The 14419-nt window shown below is 31.5% G+C and overlaps 1 protein-coding gene across 1 annotated transcript; it reads left to right on the forward strand.

Moving 5' to 3' along the window:
• Positions 1-4289: 4289 nt before the first annotated feature.
• On the forward strand, positions 4290-9194 carry LOC146915721 (cytochrome P450 85A-like). Its single transcript, XM_085718055.1, has 9 exons — positions 4290-5548; positions 6186-6507; positions 6758-6910; positions 7245-7490; positions 7767-7853; positions 7937-8015; positions 8423-8529; positions 8628-8752; positions 8993-9194. Exons 1-9 carry the CDS (start codon positions 5361-5363, stop codon positions 9078-9080), a joined length of 1395 nt encoding a protein of 464 aa, XP_085574181.1. The 5' UTR covers positions 4290-5360; the 3' UTR covers positions 9081-9194.
• The last annotated feature ends 5225 nt before the right edge of the window (positions 9195-14419 follow it).

Consider the following 14419-nt stretch of genomic DNA (forward strand, 5'->3'; position numbering starts at 1 on the left):
ACGTTTCCCAATTCACGGCAGTGCAGCAAACTGTACCAATTGCAGCCATCAAATTAGTTAAATAAATCCATAATATCGTAGCATAAATCAGGCATAGAATTATCTCCAAATAGTAATCATCATATAAATATATATATAAGCATCAAATTGAATGTTAATGAGAATAAACAAGAGAGATCAAATATACTTATCTGCCTTAACATTGATGTATAACTTGGCCACGGACACAACTCTTATCTGAAGTGGTAGAACAACTCGAATGAAAATGGAACATGAGATGAAACTTGGGACACATGAACCCAATTTCATTAGGAGTGGAACTATTTCAATTTAGGTTAGTATACTGCTGATCTCTAAGTGAAAGGCTTCATATTATGCCACAGCCCACATGGATTAACCGATTTTTTAGTTGAGAAAATAAGGTAAGATTTGACTGACTTATTAAGCAAACAAAGCACAGTAATAGGCTACAAAAATGAGAACGTGGCTTTGAGAGGAATACAAGCTTGGTCAAATATCTACCAATAATATATAAATAAAAGTTTTGCAAAAAAAAGAATATAAAAAAAACACTACTCAATTTTTTAAACTATTCCTATTCCCAAAATTTTACATGCCTATTTTAACTTTTTACATGGGGAAATATTGGATAATCAAATGTCAAGGTTGAAATTTTTACCAAAATAGGACACTAAATGCCCCTAACCCAACCATGTTTTTTTTTTTTTTTATAAGCTAAGAGCAAAACGACATAAGAAGAGTGGCACTCAACTAAGTTGGTGCCCTACTCTAATTTTTTGCCAATTGCTCATATATATTATTAAAAAAAGAGAAAAAATTACATAAAAACTGGGGGACATAAAACCTTACCCAATCAATCCATGTGAATCAACCCTAACGGGTAATACGTCAAAGAAGAACAACACGGTGAAGAACAAAACAGGATCTAATCCTAAACAATTCTAACAATCGAACACCATAAACGATAGATGTAACACCCACAACGTGGCCCAGTAACAGTGGCGGAGCCAGGCCGGCCCCGGACTTAAGCGGGATGAGTCGGACCACCAGGCTGTTACAGGATGACCCCACGTTGATAGGAGGAACCAAATCACATCGGAATGAGAGGGATCCGGAGGCCGTGTAGGTATGGAACTACATGGTTGAAGGAAGGCTTATAAGAATTGTTAGGTACTACCCATATCAACAAGATGCATCTTCTTTTCGGGAGCTCAATCCATAGGAACTCCACAGTTAAGCGTGCTTGGCTTGGAGTAGTACTAGGATGGGTGACCTACCGGGAAGTTTCCCGGTAAGCATGTGAGTGAGGACAAAGCATGCTGAAAAGACTCGTGTTGGTTTGTGGGGTTAGTCGGCAATCCTGTAAGCAGTCTGGGATGTTACAATAGACGTTTGAGAGTACCAAGCGGGTTTACAATTTGGCGAATGAATCAATCGTCAACATGAAATTGGATCACGTACCATCAACTCCCTACAAAAACTACAGCAAGCATTAACGACTCTTAGAAATATTTGAGTAGAAAGTAAATAAGTAACGACTCTTAGAAAGTTAACATCACAGGTACAACATCAAGTTCATCAAAGTTTGGAGTTAATATGGCATAAACAGGTTCCTTTAAAAGTTTCAATCCTTGCTTTGCGTCTGTTGAAAAATCGTTTACCTACTAAATCCAATTTGGCGGATCGTGGTGTTATTTCTGTCGAGGATTGGCTTTGTGTTACGGGATGTGGGCATGTTGAAGATGCCAATCATATGTTTTTGTCTTGTCCTATTTTCGGTGCTCTTTGGCCGATGGTGTGACAATGGCTCGGAGTCGATGGGGTAGATTGTCACGTTATCTCAGATCATTTTGTGCAATATATTGAATATGCAGGTGTATTGAAAGCTCGTCGCTCTTTATTTCATTTGATTTGGCTTCAATGTGTTTGGATTGTATGGAATGAGCGGAATGACAGGTGCTTTAGGAACCATCAGAGTTCTATACCACAATTACTAGACAAAGTAAAATCTCATACCTTATGGTGGTTGAAAGCTAGCAATGTAGCCTTTACTTTTGGGACTCTTAGTTGGTGGTCGAGCCCGCTCTTATGTTTGGGTATTGATTGATTTTGTTGTAATATTGACAGGATGTTGTTTCCCGTAATTGTTTTGGCACATCTTGTGCCTTAATAATTGCGGTGTTCATAGTAATATATTCCATTTTTGATTCTTAAAAAAAAAAAAAAAAGTAACAATTAATTTTGACTGTTAAAACAAATTTAATTTATAATTGTAAAATGGTGGTCAATGTGGTAACTTGCCTTGAGATAAAGTAGGAACAAAAATTCAACAGGTTTCTTTTTCTTCTCCTTAATAGCTAATCATAATAATAACAAGCAGGTTTCTTAATATATCCCAGTATTATAAAGAGATGATGTTCTATGTGTATTCTCCCCATTTTCGTGATTTTTATGCTTGGATCCAAGGATTTAAGAGAGAGAGAAAGGATACGATTTTCATTTTTGGATCAAAAGTGATATAATATTTGTATAAAAGTATCCAAAGGGAATGGGATAAGGTTGTTATAATCGATTATTTTATACAGATATATGTGTATACTTGATATGTAGAAAGATATATTGCGTTGTGACTATTCTTCCTTTTTTTTTTCTGACGTTGACTGTTCCTCCTTCATATGTATAATTGAGTATGTTTGATTGTTTGTAAAAATTTCAAGGACTTTGATATCTTTGATGAAAAGAATAATGGCATTATAGAATTTGAGGAGTTTGTACATGCTCTCAGTGTCTTTCATCCTTATACTCTTTTGGAAAAGAAAATTGATTACAATTTACAAGACTACAGTTAGCATTTTGCAGTTGTATTTTCCTCTTATTATCTGTTTTAGTACCATCAGTATGGATTAAAGATCAATTATATTTTCTTGGTTTGCTCACAATTGCTTTTAGATTGTATGAATTAAGACAGACGGGATATATTGAACAAGAAGAAGTAAGTATCTTGGCATATTTATCCTAGAATAATATTGCTCAAGAATTTTGTTAATGCAACATCGATTAATATTCTACAAAAGCTTCAGTTTTCTTGGGTCACCTATCTAATATTCTAGGTTTTGATTCATTCCACTTCATGTGACCATAATTTGATAACATTGCATTTCAATCATTGCACCTGTTAGCTTTTAACGTTTACTCTAACTGATAACATTAATTATGCTCTTCCCCTTCACACACTTTCTTCAAGCTTTGTTTAGTTTCCGTCCAATTAGGATATCTAAAAGTTGAAACATCATTGTTTCAACCTTTCAATTGAAAGATCATGTGTCTACTACAGCCACCGAACGCAAACAAGGTGGATTGCTTTTGTTGTTGCAAGATCTTCAAAATAAGGTATCTTCTCTTCCCTATAGGTCATTAGTTTCTATAGTTATATCTTCAAAAACTAAATTCATATGATTTTATAATTATTACTGAAATTCGATCCATCCTCCTTCATTCTATAAATCCATCCAATAACATACATAATATGCCTTGAAATGGAAATATACTAAAATTTGCCTGAGACAACTTCTTATCTTTTAAAAAGAAGGGTGAGTGTATGTTTTCTACTTTCTTTTGCAAAAAAATTAAGTGGCTAATATTTTTAGCATTCTTAAACCTTGCCTTAAAAAATTTCCCACCAAACGTTCAAAGAATTTACATTTGATAAGAAACTTTTTTTATCTCACCTTTGAATTTTGTACTATAGATATTTTAAGGGCTTTAATAGAAGACAATTGCTTCATTTTAAAAGGATAAACAATTTTTGTTACAAACACAAGTTCTTACATGTATAAGTTTCTTTTGATTGTTGATGCCGATGAAAGAAAAAACCTGAAGCCAAATTCTTCGGTCAATAGCTCTGGAGATTGAAATTGTCCTTTATATTCAAGAGACCCGTAAATATGATCCCCATAAATAAATACAAACTTTATTTAGTGGATTGAAGATGAAACAACATTACCCTAGATACTACGCTCAAGCTAATTGTGAACGTCGCAAATAAAGCAGGCAACTTCATTTCTTCATTTATAACTTGAGATTTATCTTGTCTTATTTAGCAACTGTGGACGTCACAAACGAAGCAAACATGATTAATAACTAAATTAGTGATCGACATCTTCACATATGGAGACGTCGATGACTAATTTAGTTGCGTAGAGAGATTGTCTACCGCAATCATAAACAAAAAATGAATCGAGACATTAAGTTTCATTCTTTTAGGAGGCATGACATCGCAACAAATTTTGCTTGCATTCTTTCCTCTTTTGCCGAAGACAAATCCAACATTGAGATTTTGAAGGAGACAGCAGGCATTTTTTTTTCCCTAAGTTATGACATAGCCAAATGCCTCAAGATAAGCCATTAAATTATAATTAGGCCTAAATCATGCCACATGTACTATTTTATAGAAAATGTTTGATTTGTTTATATTGTAGATTGTAGATTAATAGAGAAATAATAATACAATTCACAATACTTTTCAAAATTGAGTCAAAATAATAAAGGTAAAGTTACAAGTATATATAGATATAATTTGATGACAAGTTTTACTAAATACAAAAAGAGCTGATGGAGTAAATATGTTACAGTATCTATCTACTCATTTCACTATCATCAATCACAAACCAACCCCTCTCACTTTTTTCTCTTCTCTTTATAAAAGAAAACAAACTTTTCCTGCTTAAAATCTAGAAGGGCTAAATAAGGGTCTGAATTTTTTATGCATAAATTATTGTACACAGCAATGTCCTTTTTAATTCTTCATTAAAAAAGCCAACCACCCTTTAATTTTTTTCCCCTCTTTAACTTTCTTGACTCAATTTAATTTTTTATTCTTTTTAACTTTTTTTATCACCAAGGCTTTTAATAGGATACATTTTTTTTTTGACTAATTTAATAGGATACCTTGAATAGTGTGAATTTTCTTTTTTTGTCTCTATGGTTATTTTTCTTTCAAAATATAGTTCAATTCAAGGGTCTATATATACCAACGACCCTTTAATTTTTTTTCCACTCTTCAACTTTCTTGACTCAATTTAATTTTTTATTCTTTTTAACTTTTTTTTTATCACCAAGGCTTTTAATAGGGTACTTTTTTTTTTGACTAATTTAATAGGATACCTTGAATAGTGTGAATTTTCTTTTTTGGTCTCTATGGTTATTTTTCTTTCGAAATATAGTTCAATTCAAGGGTCTATATATATGTGTGCTTATGTACACTCTTTAGGTAACTAAGCTTAAACAAGTGAACCATTTTTTTTCTGTCTTTGTGAGTTGAGTTTGAAGTGAGAGCACCAATGGCGTTTTTCATGGCAATTGTTGGTGTATTCTTGGTTCTTTGTTTTTGCTCTGCTCTCTTGAGGTGGAATGAATTAAGGTATAGGAAGAAAGGTTTGCCACTTGGAACAATGGGGTGGCCAGTTTTTGGAGAAACAACTGAGTTTCTTAAACAAGGTCCAAATTTCATGAAAAACCAAAGAACAAGGTAAAAACTTCATCATATGTGTTACAATTCTTACATCTTATAATATGAGTTTCTTTCATATCTAGATTTTATATGTCTCATGAAATCATTGTTCACTTGCAAAGTTGAAAAAAAAGTGTTTTTGATAACATTTTGATACCGTGTTTATAGAGATTGGATTTTCAAAGTTTAGTGTATGTTTGAATTTACGATGAATTAGACAAAATCCTTGTGTTTGTATGATTTTGGAAATGTTATATTTTAGAGTTTCAACAAAATCATTTTGTTAATGTGATTTGGTCAAATTCATTTATGATTCTAAATAACAATTTGTTTAGTTTCAACAAAATCATTGTATAAATGTGATTTGGTCAAAATCTTAATGTGATTATGTTGACAATTCTGATTATTAAGCATAATATTAAAAGAAATACTATTTGATGATTTCTTTTTGGTATAGAAAAAAGGTAAACAAAAAAAAACACAATTTTACTAACAAAAATGACTTATGACATGCATAAGATGCCTATATGAAAGATCTTTTTCTTATTTAATATTGTTTCTTAAATTAGTCAAACTTGGTATGAGGTAAGCATTCTTGATGCATGTACTTTTACCACAATAGTAATAAAAAAAATATACCCTTTGTAAATGGCAGGTTTGGAAGTTTTTTCAAATCACACATACTTGGCAGTCCTACAATTGTTTCAATGGATCCAGAGCTTAATAGATACATATTATTGAATGAATCAAAAGGTCTTGTTCCTGGATACCCTCAATCTATGTTAGATATCTTAGGAAAATGTAATATTGCAGCTGTTCATGGCTCCACTCATAAGTACATGAGAGGAGCACTTCTTTCTATCATTAGCCCTACCATGATTAGAGATCAGATTTTGCCTAAACTTGATGAGTTTATGAGTGCTCAATTAAGAAATTGGGATGACAAAATCATCAACATTCAAGAGAAAACTAAAGAGGTTTGTAGCTTTATATTAATTCATATTCAATGTTTTGAAAATCGAACCAGACATCGAACCATAAATTGACATTATCTACGGTTTGACGGAGGTTTTTTCCTTTGGATATCTGGTCGATTTTTCCATCTGGATATCTGAAGGATTTGATGTCTTGTTCGGTTTTTAAAACATTGTTCAAATTTCATTGGCTAAATGATAAAATTTATTAATAATTTAACTTCCTAACATGAATTTTCAAACATTTGAACAGATGGTCTTCCTCTTATCTTTGAAGCAGATTGCTAGTATAAAATCAACCTCAACAATAGCTGATTCTTTCAAGACAGAGTATTTTAAGCTTGTTTTAGGAACCCTTTCTCTACCTATTAACCTTCCTGGCACAAATTACTACCGTGGATTTCAGGTTTGATCACTAATCTTTTTTCACATTTTGGTGCTTATTATTTTACAAGAAAATTTAGACCATGATTTTAAATTATCGTTACAATCATGCTGAAAACCTTTATAATGCGGAAAAATACGAGAAAAGATGGTTGATGCAGTTGAAATTGTGGTTGTGAAGCGCACCTCAAAATCTTTTATATTGCGACCCTAAATTATTGCATATGCAGACGACAATTTAAAATCATGATAATTGATATGAAGATGCATGAATTATTATTTTTATTTATTAATGTTCAATTTTTTTAACTATTATAAAGTATTTTAGTATGGTACTATTTCACAATGTGTTGCAGGCAAGGAAGAATATAGTCAGCATTTTGAGTCAACTAATAAAGGAAAGAAGAGCATCCAATGAAATTCACAAAGACATGCTTGGTTTTTTGATGGAAAGAGAAGAAAACAAGTACAAACTAAGTGATGAAGAAATCATTGATCAAGTGATTACACTTATGTATTCTGGTTATGAAACTGTTTCAACCACATCAATGATGGCTGTGAAGTACCTCCATGACCATCCCAAAGCTCTTGAAGAACTAAGAGTGAGTGCAAAACTTCATTATTTCCTTAAACATAATTTTTTTCTTAAGTATAATATAATTGTATTAAATAAAGGTCTGCGACTACGATTTGATACGTGACATGATGATTTTTTTGGCTATGACTGCAACGCACGATTGAAGCTGTATCAATCGTGTTTGATTGCGATGCTTAGCAATATAGCATTGTTTAGAATTGCGGCGCGACCAATATTTAAAACTTAGGTTAGAATATTTTGCTATGTTTTCTATCCTATCTATGTGATCTATATGTTGCAGAAAGAGCATTTGGCCATAAGAGAGAGGAAAAAGCCAAATGAACCAATTGATTCCAATGATCTCAAATCAATGAGGTTTACTCGTGCGGTAAGATTGATAACCTTTTCAATGAATTAATTAAATTTATTCTTCTAATAATTGCTAATAATTTTTTTATGTACATTTTTCAGGTGATTTTTGAGACAACTAGATTGGCCACAATAGTTAATGGAGTTCTAAGGAAAACCACTCAAGATATGGAACTAAATGGTATGTGTTATTAGACCACTCTAGTTTGTTATATTTATGGGTTGAAGACATTTTTTTTTTTACTCTTTTATTTTCTTAGCTACTTTTTCAACAAAAATTGAAAGAAAAAAATAAAGTAAATTGTAACTTTGCAAATTAAAAAATGTAATTACTAAGTAACCCAAACAAAAAAATTTGTATCCTTCCTTAGGATATTGATAACACACCTGTCAATTTGCACATCAATTCAAAAAAAATTGTATCCTTCCTTTTTCCTTTTAGCATTAATTTAAATATATGCTAAGCTTAGAGCTGTCAAAAAGAAATTAAGAAGAAAAAAAAACACAAAGGAATTGATGAATTATATAACTTAGCATATTATTGTTGTGACTAATTTTTTTTTACTAATGTATGTTTTTTTTTTTCAGGCTATTTGATTCCTAAAGGGTGGAGAATATATGTGTATACAAGAGAGATAAATTATGACCCTTTTTTGTATCCTGACCCATTAACATTCAATCCATGGAGATGGATGGTTAGTACAACAAATCTCTATTTCTTTTTGTAATTGCTTAAAAATAAATTCTATATTATTAAATCAGCATATTGATATCCTTTAAATTAAATATGCAGGATAAGAGTTTAGAATCACATAATTACTTCTTGATATTTGGAGGTGGCACTAGACTTTGTCCAGGAAAAGAGTTGGGAATCACTGAAATTTCAACTTTCTTGCACCACCTTGTAACTAGATATAGGTGAGTTGTGAATAATTTATTATTTAAAATCTGCATATCTTAATGTGTTGAAAATTTAAAAAGAATAATATTATTTACACAATTTTTTTTAATATTTCTTTTTTGTATTACTTCATGTAATCTAGATTCTCCACACAAAAAATAATTATGTATAAATAAATACTGAATTTTTTATTCTGAAACTTGTATTATATTTATGGTGATTCTGACATCTTATTATGTATTTAATGTGGATTGCAGGTGGGAAGAAGTAGGGGGAGATAAACTAATGATATTTCCTAGGGTTCAAGCACCAAATGGATTGCACATGAGATTTTCATCTTGCTAACTAGGGAGTGACAATATACACAGTAATAAGATGTAGCAGGTTGTAGGGGAATTATGTTTGATATTATTGTTTTGACAAATATTAGAATAAAAATAGTTTTTCTCCTTGCTCTCATTTTATTTGTTTTGCTTATCTTTTCACCTCAATTAATAATTTCTATGCATCAAAAGAAACATAAGTTGGGAAAGTTAACTGGCACTAATTAATTAACCAGCATTTTATGTTTACCTTCTTGAAAAAACAAAAAACAAATGATGATGATAATAATATTAATAATTGAGTTTTTTTTTTTTTGACTCTATTAATAATTGAGATTGGGTCTAGGAAATCATACTAGATTTCAAAATACAATAAACTAAAATGAATGTTACAAAGATTAATTTCACTATAATAAATTTTGATAGGACAAAAATAAAAACCTAGGGACTAAAAGCAGAAAATGATATTTTTGTAAGGATTAAAAGCATATATATTTAAACTTCATTGTATTTGTATTTGAGATTATTAATATTATTTAATTTTAGATATAATTAAAAAATGTATAAGAAAGTACATCAGGAACTTCTTGTGCATTGAGTAAGATTAAAAAAATATAGTATTAAATAAACTTGATGGGTAATATTTATTTATGGATGATGCTAATTAGGGGTGTACAAATCCCGATCCTGTCTTACAACCCGTCCTAACTCGAGCGCAATGGGGAAGGTCTGACTTGGTCAAAAGAAAAACAAGAACAAAAAATATGGGATAAAACATAGACATAACTAAAATAGGGACCGGTTTCGGGTTAACCCTCGGGTTACCCGCTCGGTCTCTCACATACGACTCATTTATTTTTGCAATACTAACTTTCTAATTTGAAACTCAACTTATGGCTCACTTCACACTTCACAAGTCGCTGCACCTCGCCTCCTTTGACTCAATCTAATGTTGTTTCTTCTCAAACTCAGCCTCACATTATAGCAAATTTTTGCTTTTTTAATGAAGATTGTACTCTTTAATTTGTAACACAATGTTGCTACTACTTTTGATTAGTTTGTAAAACTGTGCTACTTTTGATTATGTTGTTGTTTCATATGATTTAGAAAAACTTGTTGACTAATTCTTTAAAAAAATGTGTAGATAATCAAATAGAATTCAACTTATCATAAAATGAGTTGTTTATTTACACCACCTTAATAATTGAGCTTCACATTTCACAATCTCGTGGTAGTTACACAAACAAGATTTCCGCCATAGTTGTTAAGAAACTTTGGTGAGTCAAGACCTTTGCAATCTCAGAAGTAGTTACAAATTACAATAACACCAAAAGGAATGCCATTTCCAATACCCTGGCAAAAGAAAAATCAAGAAAACAAGCAAACAACAATGAGCATAAATACATGGCAAGGTGTATACATTGCATGACAGATAGAGAAAAATTAGTGTAATAATAACAAAAACAAGTAATAAACTACTTGGCAACCATAAAGGCCTTAATTATAGAATCAACTATAGTGATGAGGAAATCCAAAACATGTCTATGGCTGCAACATCTTATGGCTAGTTGCCATATTTTCAAGTTCCCTAACTGTAAGAGGTATATACCAAGATGCATACCCCAATTGTTTGCCTCCAAGGAGTTGTTTATGCTATTTCCTTACTCTAACTTTCCTCTATGTTCATTGTACTAAGCTTGTCCTTGACAACATATGTATAGAGGTAATTGATCCTTGTCAAATGGTTTTCTTTCAGCCACAAGAAAATAATATCACTTGTTTTCAACTGAACCATTAAGTCATACATAAGAATGGAGCAAACTAAATTTATTACCTCATTAGTCAGGGACTTGGTCTTCTCAGTTGTAATATCACTCCAACCACATGGAATCAAATTTCCCTGTAACAAATTAGCCGCAGTGAATATCTTTCTATATCTCAAGTACACCAAGAATAGGGTTGTGGAAGAAAACGACATGTTTATCTCGATAGGTAAACCGGCATGTTTATCATCAAACAACTTTCTAAACCAAAATACAACTAAAGAACCAAGTCCAAGCACAATATAACTGCATAAGATACTTCAAAACAATACTAATTGGAAAAAACTAGCAAAGAAGAAGTGAATGAATCCAACTCCTCTGTTATTGCCAAATTGTAGTTGTTAAATCTGTCCATACAAAACCCCTTTCATTGAGAAAATCAAATCATAATCCAAATAAAAAAACCTTTTGCAATAGCCAAAACATTTAACTAAGCTTTGATGTATCAAGTACACAAGAATTGTCAAGAACATAATTTAGTACAAAATTGACAAGCCAATGAACTATAAAAAGAATAGCTCAACTGTAACGTGATAAACATCGTATATAAGCACAAAAAAAGCAAAAAACAATAAATATCATATACAAGCACAAAATCAATTAGAAATCAAACAAAAGTTAGCACAAACAATTTTGAAAATTCAAAATGTGTGCAGAATTTAGAAGCTATCAAAATGGCTTATTGCTTAACAATCTAAGGCTCTAGGTGATAGCAAAAATTTCTTTAACTTTCTGTTAACTTTATAACTGAATATAATTTATCACTAAAAAGCAAACCTACCTCAATTAAAATTAAAATAAATCCACTAAAATAACTTCTACTTTAAGAGAAAAAACTAGTGAAATATCACTAATGGAATATGGATGCAAAATAAGCCTAAAGGATGCAAATGAGCAATTCAAGTACTTCATCACAGCATATATGTAAAAACTTTTAAAAACTTTTAAATATAAGTCAAACACATGTACAAGTTATAATTACACAACATTTTATACAAAAGTTTCCACTTTTAGTTACTTAAACAATGCCTGAAGAGCAACTGTTAGCATTTACCTTACTTATATCAGATGTTCATGTTATTATTTACAACTTACAATTTCTAGCATTTAAACTAGTGGTTTGATATCTTATATGCACACCTTCATGATTAATAAATATGACTTGCCAGTTTAAATTGCTATTCAAATTGAATTTTAATTTGCATCTTAATATGAAAGTCAACCATTTCTTAATATGTCTTGTTTCATTTAATAATAGGATTGAAGCTTGAAAGTAAGCCTCAATAGAAAAGCCATCAAATGTTTCTTGTTTAACAGAGGTGATTAAAATGTATCTAACGAAAGGAAACTAATAAAGATGTTTACTGTGTGGTAAACTTGTTTTATCTTGGATTTTATTATTGGATTATATTATGGTTGTTGCAGTTATATTTTGGATAAAGGATGATTTGTTAAATTTATATTTTCTTTTCTGACACAGGCCTGGATCTGTTACGGTACTTCTGTTTTGACATTAAAAATAAGAAACTTAGATAATATAATCGGTTTGTGTTTAGTTTTTCACTTGTTTATATTGCTCTACAACTCCTTTTTATGTTCAACCTATTTCGTCTTCTATGGTTAAGGAATTCAATTATTTGTTACTGTTGAATTTGGAATATAATTTATCGCTGAATGGTGTGAAATCTGGAAGCTCTCTCAATTAATGTAGTTGGTAAAGACAATTTTGTTTAGTTCTACAATTCAGTCCTGACTTTAGTTTAGAATGATGAAATATCACCTTTTAACTTAAGCACTTCTGATTTGACTTCAATAATAAAACTCTCTTTCGCGTGGATTAAACCTAAGTTTTCTGCTAATTCTTTAATATAATTTAATAAAATAACCTCTACACATTTTAGTCACCCAATTTTGTTTCTGTTAACCACCTATTGCAAGCGTTGAACTTTATCATGATAGTTTAGCTGTATAATTGAAGTGAATTAAATGTGCTCTCATCACATGTTGTATATGTGTCATGAGAAGTAGTAATTATATCTTAGAACTGGACTTCATTATTCAGTCCTTCTCTTGCTTATGAGGTTGGTTCATCTCTGTGATCACATGTTCGATTCTGTTGAACTGGTGCAGGTTTACGTCTGGTTTGTGAGCTGATATTGTAAAGCATAATTTTATGTTTTTGTGGCATTGCAGACTAATGAATATTAGTCTTCTACCGGGTGTTGCTTTCATTCTGGCTGATTCATTACTTCGGAATGGTAGTATTTTGGCTCAGTGTACTTGTTTTTAGCTAGCTTTTCGCATACATGGCAAGCTAGTTTTTCAGCTTATGTGGGTGATATTTGGTCCCTCATGCTAGTTGATTTCTGCTTGCATATTTTCAGTTTTTTAAGAACTAGCTGATATCGCAGAAAGTTAAAGCATATGTTAGGTTTTTTTATTTATAAATTCTTTTGCTTTTCTAAGTGATTCTCATTTCTCAGATGGATTTTCATGTGTTTGACTCCACTACTTATTTTAGCATCAATTCCAAGCATTATGTGAAGGTTGTCTTTATGTTGAAGCTTTTGCATCTTTGACATGGACGAATTTTTTCTTGTGAAATATCACTTTGCTCTCCCATTTTTAGTGCTTTTGTGTCCATGAAAAAATTGTTCGTTTTGCTTTGATATGGGGGCATTGTTCATCATTACATTAGTTTCTAAAATCTATTGACTTGCTCACTTATATCCAGGTATCTACATGAAAAGTTCTACATAATTTTGAAGTGTTTGGTGTACATTAACAAAGCCAAGGTTGATAGAACTTGAGGGGTGTTTTGTGTATGGCGACGTAGTTTGTTAGAGTTTGAGGTGTTGACTCTGCTGTAGTTTTTTCACTGATTTCAGGGTCGTGCCATTATAACTTGTAATTTATCAAATAATTGTAGGTAGCACTAGAAGTCAAGCATTAAAGCTGCAATGGGTGCAGTTATGGACCTTCACAGGAGTTGCAAGTTTGGAAGTAAGTTTACCCTCGTTTCTGTTAATACAATGAAGTTGCTTTGCTGAGTTGTTATCTATGCATCTTAAATGATAAGTTTAACATATTAAAATCTTAAGCCCTTGATGACTTCTCTTTTTTGGAAAATATACTTACTTTGAAGACTTTGGGTAGCTTATCTGCTTTTATATGGTTTAGGGAGCTTTATTGTGGAAGAGTTCATTAGGGAGCTGGTTTCTAACGATCAGGCGCAAATTCTGCCGCCAACATTTAGCGACAAACCGATTATCAACTGAAGGATAATGGTCTCAAATTCAGTCGTTAAGTGGATTAGCGACAGATTTTAATGCTATAGAGACTGAATAAACGGTCACTAAAGCCAAGTTTTCAAGTAGTGACCAAAGCAACTGTAAAATCAGTCATTGTTGAGTTCCTTTAAAAACAAATTTATTCCTTGTACACTAATAGTTCCACATAATGAAAGGAGCTATAGTTCTTACTTCAGCAACCATATTTTGGAAAGCACTTAAGATGTTCAAACTATCTTGTGCCCACT

This window comes from Medicago sativa, chromosome 6 (genome assembly GCF_051527215.1).
Source record: "Medicago sativa cultivar Bolivia chromosome 6, Bolivia_mono, whole genome shotgun sequence".
Lineage (NCBI taxonomy): Eukaryota > Viridiplantae > Streptophyta > Magnoliopsida > Fabales > Fabaceae > Medicago > Medicago sativa.